This window comes from Podarcis melisellensis, assembly GCF_964234715.1.
Source record: "Podarcis melisellensis genome assembly, chromosome: 12".
NCBI lineage: Eukaryota > Metazoa > Chordata > Lepidosauria > Squamata > Lacertidae > Podarcis > Podarcis melisellensis.
Genome location: NC_138544.1, coordinates 46,095,948 through 46,115,630, shown reverse-complemented (window position 1 = coordinate 46,115,630; position 19,683 = coordinate 46,095,948). Strand labels below are relative to the sequence as shown.

General features: G+C 47.1%; 1 protein-coding gene across 7 annotated transcripts in view; it reads right to left on the bottom strand.

Moving 5' to 3' along the window:
• ADARB2 (adenosine deaminase RNA specific B2 (inactive)) overlaps nt 1–19,683 on the bottom strand; it is a 363,889-nt gene that overhangs the window by 44,563 nt on the left and 299,643 nt on the right. For all 7 annotated transcript variants that reach the window (XM_081931677.1, XM_081931679.1, XM_081931678.1 and 4 more), the window contains 2 exons: nt 18,245–18,359; nt 1,566–1,734 (listed from right to left, as the gene is read on the bottom strand). In XM_081931677.1, the coding sequence (XP_081787803.1) occupies nt 1,566–1,734; nt 18,245–18,359 (284 nt within the window). The remainder of the gene's footprint in view (nt 1–1,565; nt 1,735–18,244; nt 18,360–19,683) is intronic.

Below are 19,683 nucleotides of genomic sequence, written 5' to 3'. Positions count from 1 at the left end.
AAGGAGGAAAATGCCCGTAATGAGAAGACGGCTAGTCTTTCATTCGCCGGTCATTTACTGCTATTATCAGGCCTGTGTTTAAAGCATTCATCAAAAACAACCAAGAGGCTTCGTGAAACACGGCTTTGTGATTAAAATCTAATAGCTGCTGGAAGAAAATAGGCTGGCATAAAGTGTCTCTCGACTAAATCCGACTCCCTGTGTAGAGTTATTTGGCTGCATGTCAACAACCTGCAAACATATACACACGACACTAGCCCAGTACCTTTTGGCACCTGAGGCAAGCCACAAAATTCCCCCTACCACCACCACCAGGGAGGAAGATGGGAGTGAAGATCTACAGGTGGAACAGAAGGGGAATAAAGATCATATTGGAAATGGTTGAAGTGGGAATCAAAGGCCATCACTGGGTGGGGGAAAGGGTGCCACTCTGAATCACACCTGGCAGGTGCAGAAGCCAGGAGACCCCAGAGGGAAGCCCCACCATTTCTTCCTTAGAGGTGGGAGGAGACCAACAGCACCTCATAGAATCAGGAGGAGCTGTTGAGGAGGTACCAAGAAGTGCACGGCAGCCATCACTACTACTACATGTCCTAAACCCCTGGCCTACCTGGTGGCAAGTCAGTAGGTCAAGCCCCCAGTCCAGGGTCACTCCACGTGTCCAAAGTCCAAACTGGAGCACAGCCCCGCTGAGATGCTGGAGCATCAAAGGTGAGGTCCATCAACGTGGGCAGTTGAGCAAACTCAGCTCTGCTGACCTTTTGTACTTTGCGTGCTGATTGCAACATCTGGACTTGATGAAGCAGGTGACTCTCACCTGCTCCAAGCCTCTTCCCAGAGCTAGCCAGCCCCTCTTGGCCAGCTAGGGAGCTAGGCTGTGGGCCCCTGTTTGCCTCAGCCTACTGGAGCGCCACTCTCACTGCTCCCTATGCCTCAGAGTCCTCCATGTTTGTGGAGACACCCTCTGGAGATGGGTCCTACTGCTCTGGTTCCTGTGCACTGACCCCAATCCCCTCACCATCCTCTGTCACCCTGTGAGTACTTCCTACGTCAACCTCTCCTTCCCCATCTCCAACTTGCCCTGATGTGTCCCAGTCTCAGCTACACCCCTCACTGGGATCCTTTTCTTCCTCTTCCTCCTCCCCATAGTCCTGCTAGTTCCTGACATCATGCCACATTGGCAGTGCCTGATACATATGTGTATAGAATACTTTTCCTTTCCTGGTTTTAGCTCCCCCAGCCTTTATTCACTTGGCGGGCAAACATATCCTCATTTTTTCATTCTATTTTGTTCTCTGCATAAATATCAGATGGTTGTTATTTCTTGAACATTATTTTAATTGTTGTGAGATTGCATTGAACTCTGTTAATTATTTGCTGAGTTTGTTGGGTTTTGCCTGTTTTATGCTTTTGGGGGGGGATATGATGATGATGATGATGAGAGAAACATTCAACAATCTCCAGCGTTACTGATTTATTGTGATCCTCTTTAAGCTCGACACTCTTGCTGGAGAAGCGGAATACAAATACTAAATCGAAACCGAACCACTCAAGCGCAGTTTTACCTCAGGTGAAGCTCCAACTGCGAGTAAAGGAAGTGAAGGAAGGCCCTCCGCGCCACAATCTCTGCATGGCAGTCGTTGACCACGAGCCCTTGGTCGTTAAGGTATTCTCCATTTATGCACTTGGTACCCGATGTCAGCACAATAACCTGAGCCTGCCGGACATCCAAACCTGCAGGGAGGCAAAATAAATAAATAACAAAAAACAACCACACACACACACACAAAACCCCACACTGTGCCACACCACACCGACGGTCTTTTTTAGAATCGCCTGGCAGCGTTAACACTCGTAATTGCTCGAGTACTTAAAGACCACGCTTTCATGTGGCAGTGGAGACAGCTCTAATAGGGTGATTACACTGCTCCTGGAATATGCAGCCATCTCGCATCTCGACACTACTGGAATAATGTGGGATTCCATTTCAGTCCGGACTGCTAATTCCTAGATAAAAGCCAGCCAGAAAGTTTACTTGTTGAAATCAATAACTACATCGCAAGAGGTGTACATCCCTGTAAGGAGGTAATAAAAGAATCTCTTGCAGTACTGATAAATAGTAGCCTGCTGGGTTTAGGGTGTTTTTTGTTTTGTTTTGTTTTTTATGATGGCAACATACATCCCTTGTAATGTGAGCTTTCATTTCTGTGCCACTGGAAGCACTAAATAAAAAGTAAGGGAGTTTTAGAGCTGCTCTTCTTTAGAAGTTGTACAGAAAACACAGGCCTTCCTTGTCGGCCGGGTCTCTGTTTTTTCTCCCATCAGCTGCTATTGAAGTGTTAGTTGTTCGCCCAGATAGAGGTGCATGCAGAATAAAATCTGAGGCTGGATCGCCCCCTGCTCTCAAGCGCTACCCTTCTACGCTCAGTTTAATTGTGCTTTAATAAGCTCCATTGTTTGTTTGGTTATTTTAAATAACTTCAATTCCTGGCCTTTGTCCTCAGACCTCAGGCAGGGTTACATCCAACCCTCCAAGTGTCCCTGTTTTCCAGGGACAATTCTGGATTTACAGAAGCCATCCCATTTTCTGATTTGATCCCAGAATGCCCTGCTTTTCCTTAGGAAATCCCTATTTTCATCGGAGAATTGTTGGAAGGTATGGAGTTATGAGGCCCACGAACCAAGGAGATAAGCAACTATTCAACTTTAGAAGACATCTGAAGGCAGACCTGTACAGTAAGACCTCCGCGAACGTCCGCCTTGTCTAGCATCCATCCCGACGAACGTCCGCGGCAAACCCAGAAGTACCGGAAAGGGTTACTTCCGGGTTTGCCACTCACGCATGTGCAGAAGCACAAACCTCTCTGCGCACGTGCACAGACACGGTGCTTTGCCCTGCATCCTTTTCAGTTAGCGGCTAGGGCTCCGGAACGGATTCTGGCCGCAAAACAAGGTACGACTGTATAAGGAAGTTTTTTTTAAAAATGTTTAATGTTTTATTATTTTTGTTTATGTGTGTTGGAATCTACCTTGAGTGTTTGAAGCAACCGAGTCAGATGGGCGGGGTGTAAATAATAAAATTATTATAAATATCATTATGGATGAGGACATCCCTATTTTCATCGGATAAATGTTGGAGGGTATGTTACAACAGTAAATATATGAGTGATCTGGAGAAAGGGAAAGGAGGAAGCATCAAGGGGAGAGGACCAGTGGAGCAAATTTATCCTGTCCTCTACTGAGTCTTGGCAACCCAGATGGTTATTGACTCATTATATATAATGTGGGGCCTGATGCCACCTTTCATAGCTGCACTGAAACCACGAGCCATTAGACCACGAACCACAGCATTAATGAGTGACTGCAGTGATTAACAACAGCTCATCGTTAGCATACATTTGAAGGAATCGTGCATAACGGAAAATGCTGGTAGCAATAGAACATAAATTCAGAAGCACATCTGCAAGGAAACTAGTCTTTCCATCTGTAGAGAGATAAAAGCATTCTTCCTCCTAGCGTAAAACATTATCCTTTCTTTTATTTATTTGGAAACCTAGCTAGTTCTGGTTCCTTAAGGCTCCAGGTAGGTTTCAACACTGCAGGGGTGGGGGAAAGCGAGTTCAGCCGTCAGTTATAAATCAAGCTATGAGAAACATTAACCAAACAGCTAAATCATTCCAAGTAACAGACTGTAGTGGTGACCTCCAAAAGCTAGCTCAGGCCAAGATGATCTTAAAAGTGCTTTTGAAAGAGGATCAGGCTGTAGCATTCTCCGAATAAAAGGAATTCCACGGTTGCAGGGCAGGCACTAAGAACGTCACATTTTATGTGTCTGTCCCAATAGGAAGCATATTGCCATATTTATTTATTAGATTTATGTCTTGCGTTTTCAGATAGTTTGCAACATTTTACGGTTTTTCTTTTAACCTCCCGTGTTCCTTGTCATGGGGCTCATGCCTCCAAGCCCTCACCAACTCTTATAACTCGATCCCTCCGCTACCATTTTTAATGATCCATAGAATCGTCGAATTGTAGCATTGGAAGGGACTTTGAGAGTCATCCAGTCCGACCCGCTGCAATGCAGGAATCTCAAATAAGCATCCATGGCAGATAGCCATCCAACCTCTGCTTAAAAACCTCCAAGGAAGGAGAGTCCACCACTTTCCAAGAGAGTCCGTTCCACTGAACAGCTCTTACTGCCAATTGTTTAGTCAGAATCTCCATTCTTGTAACTTGAACCCACTGGTTCTGGTCCTACCTTCTAGAGCTGGAGGAAACAAGCTTGCTCCCTCTTCCATGGGACTGCCCTTGAGATATTTGAAGAAGGAGAAGAAGAGTTTGGACTTGATATCCCGCCTTTCACTCCCCTTAAGGAATCTTAAAGCAGCTAACAATCGCCTTTTCCTGTCCTCCCTCACAACAAACACTCTGTGAGGTGAGTGAGGCCAAGAGACTTCAGAGAAGTGTGACTAGCCCAAGGTCACCCAGCAGCTGCATGTGGAGAAGCAGGGAAGCGAACCCGGTTCACCAGGTTACGAGTATCTCCTCTCCATCTCCTCTTGCCCAACTTCCTCAACCCCTCCTCATAAGGCTTGGTTTCCAGACCCTTGATCATTTTGGTCACTCTCCTCTGCATACTTTTTGTAATCCATTAGATAAAATCCATTATCCTCATAATTATAATCTGAAACCAGGGTTTGAGGTAGATTTGTAGGCTCTGGGTGTGAAGGAATCTGGGCAATGTTAACCACGTAAGAGTTCATTTTTAGTAGTGCATCACTCATATACGATTGCCTCTGCATCTATGTGTGGTAGAGTTCTGTGGCCACTCTCAGTCCCAGGTCCCTGATAGAAACACCTGCTTGCCACATGTGGACATGGCAGTTATTGGTATACACTTAAAATGTTTCACATGTATGGGTAAAAAAATAATAATCTGGAAAGATGCATGATCCAAGTGACAACATGATCCAAACTGTTGATTTGTAAATAGCAGAAACATTCAGAGTTGATTTGCAGTGCAATAACAATTCTTTTTGGTTTTTTTTTCTGGCAGACCAAATGAAGAATGCTGCAGTCACTCTAAGTAATTAAATAACCATTAAAAATAATTAATCATAACACACATGCACACACACTTGCAGTTTACTGTTTTTATCCTGTTTTAACCCAATTTTTGCAAAGCCTTATTATAAGACTCACTGACCCTAGAATCACACAATTTAAAATAAATCGGGAGAGCTGAACTTTATCCTTTGTTATAACCTTGACACCTGATACATCTGTCTGACAAAGTCTTCTGAATATATTTCTTTCCCCCTCAAATCACTGCATGAAATAAAGCCTTACACCTCCTGTGGATGATGGGGGGAGTGGGGAAAGACTGGATGAAATTAGATATAAAGGGTGAACAATTTATAAATGGAGGGTTTTAATATTGGGCTAAACCCTTATAATAGTTTTCAATTTGAAAAGGAAATGAAGCAAGGTAATAGGGGAGAATAAGGAGGAAGAGTTGCTTTGTCAGCCATGTGCTGGTGAAGGGGTGATTTAAAGTGGGGAGAAGGGACATAAAAACCCAGTTTGCATGTAATGCTAAGCCAAACCATGACATATCACTAACGCTGGAGTGCCAGGTGCAAATTAATGTCTGGGAGTGAGCAAAATACAATTGAGGAACAGAGTTCCTCTAGCTCAGGGGTCAGCAACCTTTTCCAGCAGGGGGCCAGTCCACTGTCCCTCAGACCTTGTGGGGAGGGTAGACTATATTTGGAAAAAATATATATGAATGATTTCCTATGCCCCACAAATAACCCAGAGATGCATTTTAAATAAAAGGACACATTCTACTCATGTAAAAACACGCTGATTCCCAGACCATCCACGGGTCGGATTAGAAGGCGATTGGGCCAGATCCAGCCCCTGGACCTTAGTTTGCCTACCGATGATCTAGCTCATGCTCAGTCCAGAAATTTGTTTTCAGTACCAGAAGTGAGTTTCCTGCCTCATGAAAATCCCCTCCTGGTTTCCCCCTCAAGATTTCTTCATCTCAGCCACCTAATTTAGAAGGTGTAGGTGGCGAGGAGGCTGTTTTATTGTGGTGGTGGTTAAACGACTTGGAGTCAGAAATCTTGGTGATCTACTCAGTGCTTTTTTCGGGGGGGGGGGGTATGCAGGGGGGTACACTTGCCTCTAAACATTTTGTGAATCTAAGTTTGGCCTCTTGAGGGGCAGTATTTCAAGATGAGTAGGAAAAAGAGAGCACCTCTAAACATTTTTTTTAAAGAAAAAAAAGCACTGGATCTACTGCAAATTTCCCAGAGATCTATCAGTAGATCCCAATCTATCTTCTTCCCACTCTGGGGTCAAGTTAAATTGGGGGGAGGGAGAAGTAAGAGGGGACCTTCCAGAAGATAAATAAACTAAAAGAGGCAAGGCCTTACTGGGGTCATTTAGATTCCTGATAACTTAGATATACAGCTGGAAGCAAAACTCCAGTATCTTTGCTGGCGCTGCTATCCGGGATTTTAAAACTCAGGAGTGGCTCACCTGTGGCTCTCCATATGTTGTTGGACTACAACTCCCATCATCCCATTGGTTATGCTGGTTGGCTAGGGCTGATGGGAGCTGAACATCTGGGGGACCACAGATAACTGGAGTACTGAAAGTGGGTTGCATAAAAAGTATGTTCTTGATAACAGTCAGTTATGGACTTTCCCCTTATTGTTTTGGGGAGCAGTTATGATCTCAAATATGTGCAGTGGTGAATCAGGCTGGGCTCTAAGCCTCAGCTTTCAAGGAACCATTTCCCATACGATGACAACTGGTTGTTAAAGCAATCCTAAGATCTGCTGAAGCTGAAAATCACTTTGAGGGTTAAGTTCCTTTTTCTTTAGGCATTTGGCCTCAACTGAACCCTTCCTTAAAACCCTAATCGGTCTCTAATACGCTAGCGAATAGTTTTGTAAATTGCAAATGTTTTCCGTTACTTGTAACGCAGCTTTGCAAATAGACTCTTATCAGCAATGCAAATGATTTCAGCCTTGTAAATAACCCATTATCAGCAATGCAAATGTTATCAGTCCCATGTAACCTAATTTGCTCTCTCTCTGAAAGATGAAATTTTGCTACCTGCTTGTTCTGCCTGATTAAGAGATCCATGAAACAAGGAAGCTCATGTGCCCTGGGAAAAATATATAAATAAATGTATGTATGCAACGAACTACAGTGCATCTTCATTAAATGGAATATTATTGTTGGACCTTTCTGCTAGGGTGGGTAAGGGAACTTCCAGTTTCTTCTCTGCAAGGGATGAGGCTTTGGGAGAAATTGACAGAAATCTGAAATGGCAGAATTAAGTTAGCCACCCAATCCTATTTGTGTCTCCATGTGATCTCCATGTGACAGCCCTTTGGATATTTGAAGATGGCTACCATATGAAGATGGCTAGCACAGGGACTGACGTGAGCTGTAGTTGCCAAAACATCTGTAGGGCATCAGGTTGGGGAAGAAAGATCTGTTTCTCCCCATTTCCCCCTTCCTCTAATAGTGATGACTGACGTGAACAAGTTGTTCGGTAAAAAGAGAGAGCTGGAAATAATGATAGATTAAAGTCATCCTTGTGAATTATTCATGAGGTACAATTTCATGTAATTTTCAGTGCTGGTTCATATCTAGCTGGTAGGCAATAATTTGCTATTCTTTTTTGTTTGTTTTCCATTTAACAAATCAATCAAATGTGTGTGTGTGTGTGTGTGTTTTCTAATCACACTGAACTTCCAGCCCCACTCTTGATTATTTTATTCATTTTATTGTTTCTGGAATAGAGCTCAACTGAACTTTTCTCAAAGCCAAGGTAGTCTCATTCTAGGCTATATCTCTGCCATCCTTTCCCATAGTGACTTTATGGTGTCCATTAGACCAGTGTTTCCCAACCTTTTTTGGGCAAAGGCACACTTGTTTCATGAAAAAAATCTCGAGGCACACCACCATTAGAAAATGTTAAAAAATTTAACTCTGTGCCTATATTGACTACCATATTTTTCGCCCCATAGGACGCACCGCCCCATAAGACGCACCTAATTTTTGGGGGGGAGAATAAAGAAAAAAAAAATTTCCCCTCCCCAGGCACGGGGCAGGCGCGGGGGAAGCCCAAGCTTCCCCCGACCCCAGCCCCCAGAACAGCCTGATATCCGCAAGCCTAGGGAGCCACACTGGTCTCCCCAGGCTTGCGGAGAGGTGCGTGAAGCCCGGGGGCGCTCTTCAGCGCGCACCAGGCTTCGGGATGCAGGCAGCTCTGCGCTACCCTCCAGAGCCCCGTGCGGCTTCGCGCTGGGATCCGGGGGGTGGCGCGGAGCTGCAAGAAGCCCTGGAGCGCAGGCAGCTTCGCACCACCCTCCGGAGCCCCGCGCGGCTTCGCGCCAGGATCCAGAGGGTGGTGCAGAGCTGCAGGAAGCCCTGGAGCCCAGGTAGCTCCGCGCCACCCTCCGGAGCCCCGCGCGGCTTCGCGCCGGGATCCGGGGGGTGGCGCGGAGCTGCAAGAAGCCCTGGAGCGCAGGCAGCTCCGCACCACCCTCCGCAGCCCCGCGCGGCTTCGCGCCGGGATCCGGGGGGTGGCGCGGAGCTGCAAGAAGCCCTGGAGCGCAGGCAGCTTCGCACCACCCTCCGGAGCCCCGCGCGGCTTCGCGCCAGGATCCAGAGGGTGGTGCAGAGCTGCAGGAAGCCCTGGAGCCCAGGTAGCTCCGCGCCACCCTCCGGAGCCCCGCGCGGCTTCGCGCCGGGATCCGGGGGGTGGCGCGGAGCTGCAAGAAGCCCTGGAGCGCAGGCAGCTCCGCACCACCCTCCGCAGCCCCGCGCGGCTTCGCGCCGGGATCCGGGGGGTGGCGCGGAGCTGCAAGAAGCCCTGGAGCCCAGGTAGCTCCGCGCCACCCTCCGGAGCCCCGCGCGGCTTCGCGCCGGGATCCGGGGGGTGGCGCGGAGCTGCAAGAAGCCCTGGAGCACAGGCAGCTCCGCACCACCCTCCGCAGCCCCGCGCGGCTTCGCGCCGGGATCCGGGGGGGTGGCGCGGAGCTGCAAGAAGCCCTGGAGCGCAGGCAGCTTCGCACCACCCTCCGGAGCCCCGCGCGGCTTCGCGCCAGGATCCAGAGGGTGGTGCAGAGCTGCAGGAAGCCCTGGAGCCCAGGTAGCTCCGCGCCACCCTCCGGAGCCCCGCGCGGCTTCGCGCCGGGATCCGGGGGGTGGCGCGGAGCTGCAAGAAGCCCTGGAGCGCAGGCAGCTCCGCACCACCCTCCGCAGCCCCGCGCGGCTTCGCGCCGGGATCCGGGGGGTGGCGCGGAGCTGCAAGAAGCCCTGGAGCCCAGGTAGCTCCGCGCCACCCTCCGGAGCCCCGCGCGGCTTCGCGCCGGGATCCGGGGGGTGGCGCGGAGCTGCAAGAAGCCCTGGAGCACAGGCAGCTCCGCACCACCCTCCGCAGCCCCGCGCGGCTTCGCGCCGGGATCCGGGGGGGTGGCGCGGAGCTGCAAGAAGCCCTGGAGCGCAGGCAGCTCCGTGCCACCCTCCGCAGCCTCCTCCAAAGGGCGCCCCGCGCTCCGCGCTGCAGGCTGCCGCCCGCAAGCCTTGCGCGCGGGGGGGGAGTTCCCCCAGGCGCCCAAGGCTTGCGGACAGCTGCGCGAAGCACGGGGTGTCTTCCAAAGGGCGCCCCGCGCTCCGCGCTGCAGGCTGCCGCCCGCAAGCCTTGCGCGCGGGGGGGGGAGTTCCCTCTCCCGCCTCCCTCCCGCGGCACACCAGGCAAGGTCTCACGGCACACTGGTGTGCCGCGGAACACCGGTTGGGAAACACTGCATTAGACCATCCTCTGCCAAGGATATTGAAAAAAGAGAAAGGGGTGCTATATTGGGGTATGCAGGAGAAAACAGACCTCTCCCAGTTCATGTTATTGAAGCCAGTTGGCAAACATCACTTTCTACATCAGCATGCTTAGAATGGCAGTCTAAGGCCCCACTGCCCCAACCACTATGAAACCTGTCCATAATGCCATTACCCTTTGGTAAAGGTAAAGGGACCCCTGACCATTAGGTCCAGTCGTGGCCAACTCTGGGGTTGCGGTGCTCATCTCGCTTTAATGGCCGAGGGAGCCGGCGTACAGCTTCCGGGTCATGTGGCCAGCATGACTAAGCCGCTTCTGGCAAACCAGAGCAGCGCACGGAAACGCCGTTTACCTTCCCGCCGGAGCGGTACCTATTGATCTACTTGCACTTTGACATGCTTTTGAACTGCTAGGTTGGCAGGAGCAGGGACTGAGCAATGGGAGCTCACCCTGTCGCGGGGATTGAACCGCTGATCTTTTGATCGGTAAGTCCTAGGCTCTGTGGTTTAACCCACAGCACTGCTTATTTCCGTGGCACTCTCTTTGGAGCGAACCCAAACCATCACATCACACTACTGTCGGCATTTCACATTGCCACCAACTCATCTGCCCAGAACTCCAGGAACCTGTCTTTTAAAATTGCAGTTGCCACCTTAGATTCCACTAAATCAACATCCATCTTAAGAAAGTCACTATTTTGCATTAGGCGACATTCCACCAGACATTCCAGGCTTTCTTTTGTGATGTGCTTTTCCATAGCAACCGCATATCCTCTGCTGAGGATATGAAAGAAAGAGAAAGGCCTGCTGCTTTGGGCGGTGTGTGCAGAAAAAAACTTGCAGATGGAAGATCCGTGTTTGACAGCCAGCCCTCCCTCTCCTCCCTCCAGCTGCATCCTGGGGAGGAGTTGAGCAGGTGACAGGAAGAGGTAGGCACCGGCAGCTCAGCTACTTCCTGGAGTATGCCAGTGCTGGTTATGGCTTGTGCCATCCATGCAGGGTAGCGGCAAGGGGCAGGAAGTGTGAGTGGAGAGTGGAATTGCCAGGGTGGCATGGGGGCAGCCGTGTGGGGGAATTGAAAAGGATGTTCAAAATAACTTTCATTTTAAAAATCCCAGAAGCTTTTCTTTTGGGTATTATAGGGACAGAACTACCTAAATTGTATAGAAATATATTCACGTATGCTACTACAGCAGCAAGAATCCTACTTGCACCAAAGAGGAAAGAAGCAGAAGTCCCAGCAAAGGAAGAATGGATACAAAAACTTCTGGAATATGCAGAAATGGCAAAACTTACCGGAAGAATAAGAAACCAAGATAACAAACTTTTATAAAAGAATGGAAATGGTTTACTGAATATTTACAGAAGAATTGCAAACAGATAAAAGCTTTGGCAAGATTATTGGAATAACCTGCAGTTTCATAAGAGTATATAATCAAGTAGATAATTAAATGAATTTGGATACGCTGAAGATATTAAAAAATAAATTTAGGGAACTGCAGAAAGAGGGGCAAGGAAGTCAAACTTTGAAATGTTAAATTGATTGTTAAACGAATGAAATGTATGAACTTGAAAAGTACAAATAATAATAATAAAAAGCAATCTGGGGATTCCCTGGGGGGCTTCTTGCCCTGGAAGCAGAGCCTAAGACAAGGCCTGATCCTGAGGCCTAGAGATCCTAATGAACCTCACAGGGGGTGGGCTCATAGGGAGAAAAGGACTCTCTCTCTCAGGCAAATTTGCTCTTATGTTGGATCAGCTCTCTTCACATCAGTGGGGAGTTCAAAAATAGCAGTGCACCACATTTTACATCCCTCTTCACGCAAGAATAGCCACCTTATGTCATCCCTAATTAGAATTCTCTTGCTCAGGATCGCCACAAATCCGTTGTTGACAGAACGGGGCATAAATCAGAGTGGCAACAGAACTGATTAAATGTTTGCAAGCAGAGAATGGCTCCACGGGAGAGATTAAAATAATCAAATATGTATAACTGCACTAATTGATGCACTAAGGTAAGAGGAAAATGGTCTGGAAGGTGTAAACCCAGAGAAGGTTTTGCGTGAAGCGGGGAAAGAAAGCAACTGTTGTATTATAACGAAGATGGCTTCAGCACAATCAAAGGCAAGAAAATCAAGAAGGAGAGGGGATGATTATTAACAACAAAGGCTACTTAGAGTGGAGGAGGGCTCCCTAAGGAAGAGCCAAAAGACCCGCTGCTAAGTGGTACATTTAAATCTAAAATTGGGAAAGAAAGGCACTCAAGGGTGTAGTACGGGGAGCAATCCAGCACTTGCGGAGGCATGGATGTGATGACTTAGCAGTCTTTTCCGCTTCTGGTTTCTATGGCCCATTTCATTTACTCCCCTGTCCCCTCTGTGAACAGAGAAGGAGGAAAAACTGCTGGCCTGGCGGAGAGTACGCTGATTTAGCAGAATCATCTGCACCTCTGCCCATGCTTCTGGGGTGTTGCATCTGCCTCGATCAATGTGTTGCAGTGGGGCACAGGAAGCTGCGATTATAGTCTCCACCTGTGCCATACATTTAAAGCAGTATCATATACCACCCTCAACAGTTGTGTCTTCCCCCAGAGAATCTGGGAGCTGTAGTCTGTGAAGGCTGCTGAGAGCTGCTGAGAGAACTTTATTCCCCTTCCCTCAAAGAGGGACTGACTGTTGAAGCACTCTGGGAAATCATCCCTCTGTGAAGGATCTCCTGATCATCTCTTCATTCATGGACATAGGTTAGGGTCAACATCAGGCCCCTGCTAATGCTAACCAAGCCCCTGCCCCTGCTCCACACAGCCCAACATGGCAGACCAAGCTGCACTAAGTGGATGGATTTCCCACCAAGCCTCTGAATAAGCTTAATTCTGGGGCACTGTGGAAAATTCAAAGGTTGGCTGACTGCTTGCAGCACTACTACCACAGCCAGAGGAGCCTCCCAGGGCCAGCTGGCAGAGGATGGGATCTACTAGAGGATCCTTTGCCCAGGGCCACCTGACCCCACTTATCTGCATGCAGAGTGTTCCGCACAGATCACTTGAAATTGGACAGGCAGCAGCTCTCCTGAGCTTTTGGTGACTCCTGAAGATGCCTTTTGTGGGTGACTGATGCCAAACCTTGGGAGGTTATTGTCACAAAGCTACTGTGGCTATTGCTGCTATTGCTGCATTATACTTATTTATTGCTGTTAAGTATTGAAGTTCTCACCCTGGCCACCAGACGTATTGTGTATATAGCTTTCACTCAGGTCCACGCCAGTTAATTTAGGTGGGAAACTCTGGGTTGTTGTTGTTACAATGTTGACAGCTGGCTGCCTATAAAAGCAGGCTGGCTGAGCTGTTCAGTTCCAGCTTACTTAAAAAGAACTACTTGGAGAAATCTGTGTCATCTGCTTTGTCAACCCACTACTTAATAATTGCCACGTGCTTTCGCTCGTTTTGTTTTAATGCACTGTTTTATGAGGTTGTGTTTTATTGATGTACACCACCTTGGGATTTGTATGACGGATGGTGTAACTAAATGTTAGGCTAGCAAACAAACAAAAACGCAGCACCTTTGACCCTCCAATTTAGTAGTGACACTGCACTGGATAGGTAGTCTACACATACGCTATGTTAGGGCAGGCAAATCACAGTATGGTAAACATGGATGCAGAGAGGCACAATCTCAAGGCTTCATTGTGAGAGCTTCTACCTTCCTATGGATCTTGAGGGTCTTCAGAGCCCCAGGAGGTTCTCTTGCTCTTCAGTTGACTTCATTGGCTTCAGTTGTCCCATCCTCAGAGCCCTTCTGAGATCTGTTTCTTGAAGCAGTTTTGCTTCCCCATTAAATAATAATAATAATAATAATAATAATAATAATAATAATAATAATAATAATAATAATAATTTATTATTTATACCCCGCCCATCTGGCTGGGTTTCCCCAGCCACTCTGGGCAGCTTCCAACAGTACAGCATCTGACATTAAAAACTTCCCTAAAGAGGGCTGCCTTCAGTTGTCTTTTAAAAGTGAAATAGTTGTTTAATGCTTTGACATCTGCTGGGAGGGCGTTCCACAGGGCAGGCGCCACTACCGAGAAGGCCCTCTGCCTGGTTCCCTGTAACCTTACTTCTCGCAATGAGGGAACTGCCAGAAGGCCCTCGGCGCTGGATCTCAGTGTCCAGGCTGAACGGACATTTCCTCCTCCTCAGTTCCGTTTGCAATGGCTTGGTCTCTCCTACCCTGAACATGCCCACATTTCACTGGACCCCAGAGCAGGCCCCCTCCCTCGTGAGGAGAGGTGCAAAGACCTTCCCTCTGTAAGCAAGCGCAGTGGTGGCTGATGCTGCTGCCTTTTTTCTCATCGACAGAGAGGAAGTCCTACCCCTTTTTGCGATCATACGCCCTCCTCTGCTCTTTAAAACATGGCAGCTAATTTGTGTTACTCCACATCTTCTACAGCAGCCATTTTTGTGTGTGTGACAGATGCCCATAGCACTTTCCCAAAATTTCAAATGCGCCCATTGGCCCCCAAAAGTTGGCTCCCCCTGTTGCAAAGTGTGTGTGATGTAACGCAGCCCCCCAGAACTTGTTTGTGGAGGAGTTTTGTAAAGCACGCATGCTTGGCTTTGCTGTTTTGACAATGCTTCTGACGGCAATGCTTGGCTCCTTAAATCGCTGGCCTATTGTATCAGTCTGCTAATACATTTTACCAGGCAGTAAACTAAGGGCCAGGAATCAATTGCCCATCAATATTCTTGATTACCTTTAGGTGCCCTGCCTTCTGAATCTTAAAATGACTGGAAGGATCCATGGAGACAGATTGCTAACTTTTTACTTTTCTTCTGCTACCTCACTTAGCAATCATTAAGATCCATTTCATGAGATATGGGCGATAATTTGCCATCTTTTATCACAGCGTGAAATTGCTGTTTAGAGCCCCTTTTGTCCACTTCATCTTTATTTCATATGTAAGATAACTGAAAAGGCCTCCCTGCTTGCTTTTAAGATCAAAGTGATTGTCAGCTTCAGGAAAAAAAAGAGAGAGAAGAGAAAGAGAAAATTGAACTAAAAAAATCAATGTATATTGCTCTTCTGTGAGTTTCCTCGCCTCCTTCTCTGAAGAGGACCAAACTTCTTAGATTATGTATTTTGAAGAGAAAAGCAGACAAAGATGTCTCTATCTATATTTAAACTGTCAAGACGTATCAAGTTCAAATGGGAAAAATAGTGTTTAAATATCAGCCTTCCTCTTATTCACTGTAAGTGTGCAGAGGGCTTCCCCCCACTCTCTTTGAAGAAGGACTTTGAAAATAACAGATTAGCCTTAGGATGTGTGGCAGGGACTCTTTATTATGTCCGGTAATTGCAGGTGGAAAGGAAATGTGCCATTACAAATCCAAAACATTTAAAAAGCCCTAGGTTAGGTCTCTAGCAAGACACTCCCAAATCAAAAGACTGTCTAACGAAGGCAAAACTCTCTCTCCTTTAGGCACATAACATTTCCCAGTGGCCTCTTCTCTCTTGCACTTGGGACAAGGTGAAAAATTCCTCCCATCTCTGAGTTCCCTAGGATACACAGACGTCACACCTGCTTTTTGTCCCGCTTGCACGAGCCAAGACTGCCGAGTCCTTTGGCAGGCATGGAAAACTTGGGAGAAGGCTGGGTTCTTCTCTCCCGTTGGAGATAAGTCTTGGGGAAAAGTCAGAAGGTCTCAGGAGGCTTCCCGCCTCCCTTAATGCTAGGAGAGTTGAGCGGCTTCTGACTTTCTTCAAAGAGAAAGTCTTTGGTTGGCTGCATCCGGTTTGGGCTGATAAAATGACACATGCAGGCCAGGATTCAAAGTGCGATGCACGTGAGTACCTTTTTTAGATCCCCCTTCTCACCACAGATGCTGCGCATCCTCAAAAGCTGCTCCTGAGGCTCATGGGATCATCTGGAGAGCAGTGCAGTGCAGCACAGGGAGACGCAGACAGGGTGGACCAGCCCATCTATGTGCAGGGACATGAATTCTGCTCATGCAGGGTGCTGGTTTTCATGGGTGACCATCTTTGTGGAGGCCCAGATGTTGTCCAGAAAGTAACATGGCCCTTGCAAGAACAGATATTGGGTATCTCGTATCTGGGATCTTTATGAGCCCATGGGTCAGCTATCTGCCCTGAATATTTATGGCTCCTTTAATGAAGGGGTGGACGGAATTGACTGCAATGACCTTCATTCTGCCCTAGACTGAACAGTGGTTCACTTCTGCCTCGTGATCTAGTCAGAGCCCATAGCAGTTAACATATTGCACAGCCTGAGTCTACAGTGCAGCGCCAGTTTGTTCCAGATAATTTAGCAAGCCCCCTCTGAATATGCATTGGGTACCTCCTGCCTCCTCTGAAAAATCGTCTGTCAAGCTCGAAACATATGCATATGAGATAATGGTCTATATTTGATACACAATTTGCTGCCTTTGTACTTTTGCAAGTTGAAGTAAAAACTACGTAGGAGACAAAACACCTGGGATTGGATTAGAATCCAAAGTTTTGCCTGCAGAATTTAGAAGCCTCATGAATTTTCGTGCATCAAGACAATACCACAGCTATTAAAACGATTTGGAAAAAAACACCACCCATAAATATAAAATTTGTGAGATTAGACCTACAATGCATTTCTGCACTGTAGCATGATTTCAGCTTCGGACATTCTTAGTTATCCGGAATGGATTTACCCCAATAAATATACTTTTTATCTTTGGCAACTAGCATTTTTGTTTATCCACCCACCCCCCAACTCAGCCTGCAATAGGACATGGGTTGGTTCCATTGTGTATTGGCATGTTGCTTTGGGAACAATTTTTTTGACTGGAAAGTGGGGTACAAAATAATTGAGGTAAGGTAGGATGGAATTATGCTGCCTATATAATTATAGTCTCTTTGATCATTTAATGAACCTCCTCACTCCGTTTTATGATTTATACATGTTTGAGTGCCAGGATTATCAGGAGCAGGGCCCGGAATTGGTCTGTGACCGTAATAATAAAATTCTAAATCAGGAGCAGGGGCTTTTCTGTGATGGCCCCTAGCCCTCCCAGGACCCACATCTATGTTAACTTTTTATAAGCAAGCAAATGCTCCTTTATCTTGGGGATTTATTTAGAACTTGAAGGAGGCAAAGACCGTTTCTGCCGTTTATCTTTGTGCTGCTCTTAAGGTGTTTGCGGCAATTTTGTTGATATAGTACACTGGGCATTTAAATGTATTTTGTATTGGGGCTCCTTGAGCTGAAAAGTGGTTTATAAGTTACGCTAATAAATAGTAACAAGTAACAATAGTACATAGCAGTAGATTCAGTGCTACCATTCTAAAATCATGTTGTATAGCAGAGAGGTCCAACTTTGCATACCAAGTGGGCTGCAAGAGTACTTTGACACAGAATCCGTGAACCACACATTGCCTGGGGTAAGGATGAGGCCAAAATTTGATGTCCCCCTCCAAGCCATTGTACTTACTGCCCAAAGCCAGCTAAGTGAGATGCTGGGTTTGGGGAAGGAGTCTGACCAGGGTCCTAGGCTCTGACCAGGGTCCTACAGCCCTCCCACCTCCTTCCCAAAGTTGGGAAAGTGCTAACTAGGCTTTGAGAAGGAGACAGAAGGACTCTAGGACCCTGTCAGAGCCTTGCGCCTCTTGCCCAATGCCCAGTGTCTTGCTTACTGGGCTTTGGGAAAGCAACACAAGGGCTATGGGAGGGATGCCAAATGTTGCCAAAGCCCACCCAAAAAGGCCCTGAGGGCCACATGTGGCCCGAGAGCTGCACTTTGGACCACTCTGCTGTGGAGAATTGAGGAAAGTTAAGCATTAAGTTAATGTAAAGCAAAGTTAAGCTCAAGGTCACATTGCAACCAGGCAAAAACACCTGAGAAGGATGCAAAGCAGGACTGGCTTGGGGAGAGGGCATGTGGCATGAAGAGAGCTCCAAGGGCCAGATTCAGAGGCTTGGAGGGTCACATTTGTTCTCTGGGCCTGAGGTCCCCCACCTCCACTGTACAGCACAAAGTCTCAGAGCAACCATTGCAATATAAGAAGTTTGAATCACTGAATTAAAATACTATAAAGACCTCAAACACAAATGCAGAAACTACCTCCCACCCCTAGTGGCCAGTGTAAACTATGTTTCATCTTCCACTAGAAGAACCATGGAATCATAGAGTTGAAAGGGGCCAGGAGGACCACTAGTCCAACTCCCTGCAATTCAGGAATCTTTTGCCCAACATGGGGATCAAAAACCCATGATCCTGAGATTGAGAGTCTCATGCTCTACCAACTGAGCAATCCCTCAGGACCTAGAAAAATAATAATTCAAAAAAAATTTATAAGGTTGCAAACCAGCATAGAGGAAAGTTTACGCTTACCTCTGGTCATGACGATTCCTGCAAGGGATTTGTGACGTGCATAGATGGCAGCAAAATTATCTGTCACCTCTTGAAACTTCTGCGTAATCATTTGATAGAGGGAATCAGCGAATTCCTGAAAAGACAAAAGCAGAAGCCGTTCTTTCACTCTGCTGGACTGGAGCAATGGTCTGCAACTGTCAATAAAATAAGTTCTTTGCCACCTTTCTCCTTTAATCAAAACGGCTTTGTCATTGCCTATATCCAGGTCACAACAAGCACATTGGCACCACTTTAAACCTCATTGTGAAATTAAGCTTATTGCTTTCACAGACACAAAGACACACACAACTTTTTCTACCAGGAGTTATAGCCATTGGAGACTCACATAGATGTTGCCTGGCTCGTTATTGGTAAGACTTCAGGCTTGTTAATAGTTACACTGCATATTACTAGAAGCTCAAGATCTGCCAGCCAGAGGCAAACTAGAATGAAAGGTGCTTCTGAGCGCCTTCTAAAGCAAGGAATATGTTTTCAGTACCACATCTCACAGCCCTTTCATGCAACAGTCCTCTCTGGCTTAGCTTTCTTAGTTTCCAACAGCCTAATTTAGGTGGGATGAGTGCAGAGAAAATAAACGCCATGATGCACCTGTTGCAGCAAAACTGGATGCCTTCATCTCCCCCCCTGCAATAAAACATGTCTTACAGCCACAGCAGGCGCTGTAACTCTCCAATGGTTTGACCCCTGAAGGTGCACTCCTCTATTGTCTCCTGAGACAGACAGATTACAACAACAAATTTAGGTGGAGAAAGCTTTTTTGCTGTTGAGATTGCTAACTAACTGGGTATGGAGTTGGATTCCATTGAGGCTCATCTTGTGGCTCTGATCCACCATGGAGCAGATGATCTGGACTTGATGCCATCTCCAGCCTTCTTGTAATATGAGTAGGAACTATAAAGTGATCTGGAAGGGGAGGGAGAGGATCAGTTCTGGATGAGACCAGCAGTGAAAGGAAGCCAAGGGCATTTTTCTACCTTCGGTTTTCTATCTAGTTTTGCAGTGGCAGAGTTAAAGTTTGTTCCTTTCAATCCAGTCTTTGCGGATCATTTGTGAACTTGCAAATCCTACACTTCCTGCTCTGTACCCGAAGCCTTTCTTTTGCTCAGCTAAAGTTCCACCGAGAGAAGAACCTGGCCCAGGACCTGCCTGAAATTTGTTGGCGGAATGGGCTAAGCAAGAAAAGGAGCCCCCCCCTCTAAATGAAACCCTGTAAGTAAACATTTCATGCTGCGAGAACACCTCTGCCTTCTGCTCAGACATAAAGGAGCAAAATCAGAACACGCTTCCACCCGAGTGCTTTGTCTCGAAAGATTTGTTCACATCCTGCCTGCCATATGGTTCTGGAGCAGCTATAATAATAAGTGCTCATTAATTATTAAGCTTTGCTGTAAATAAAT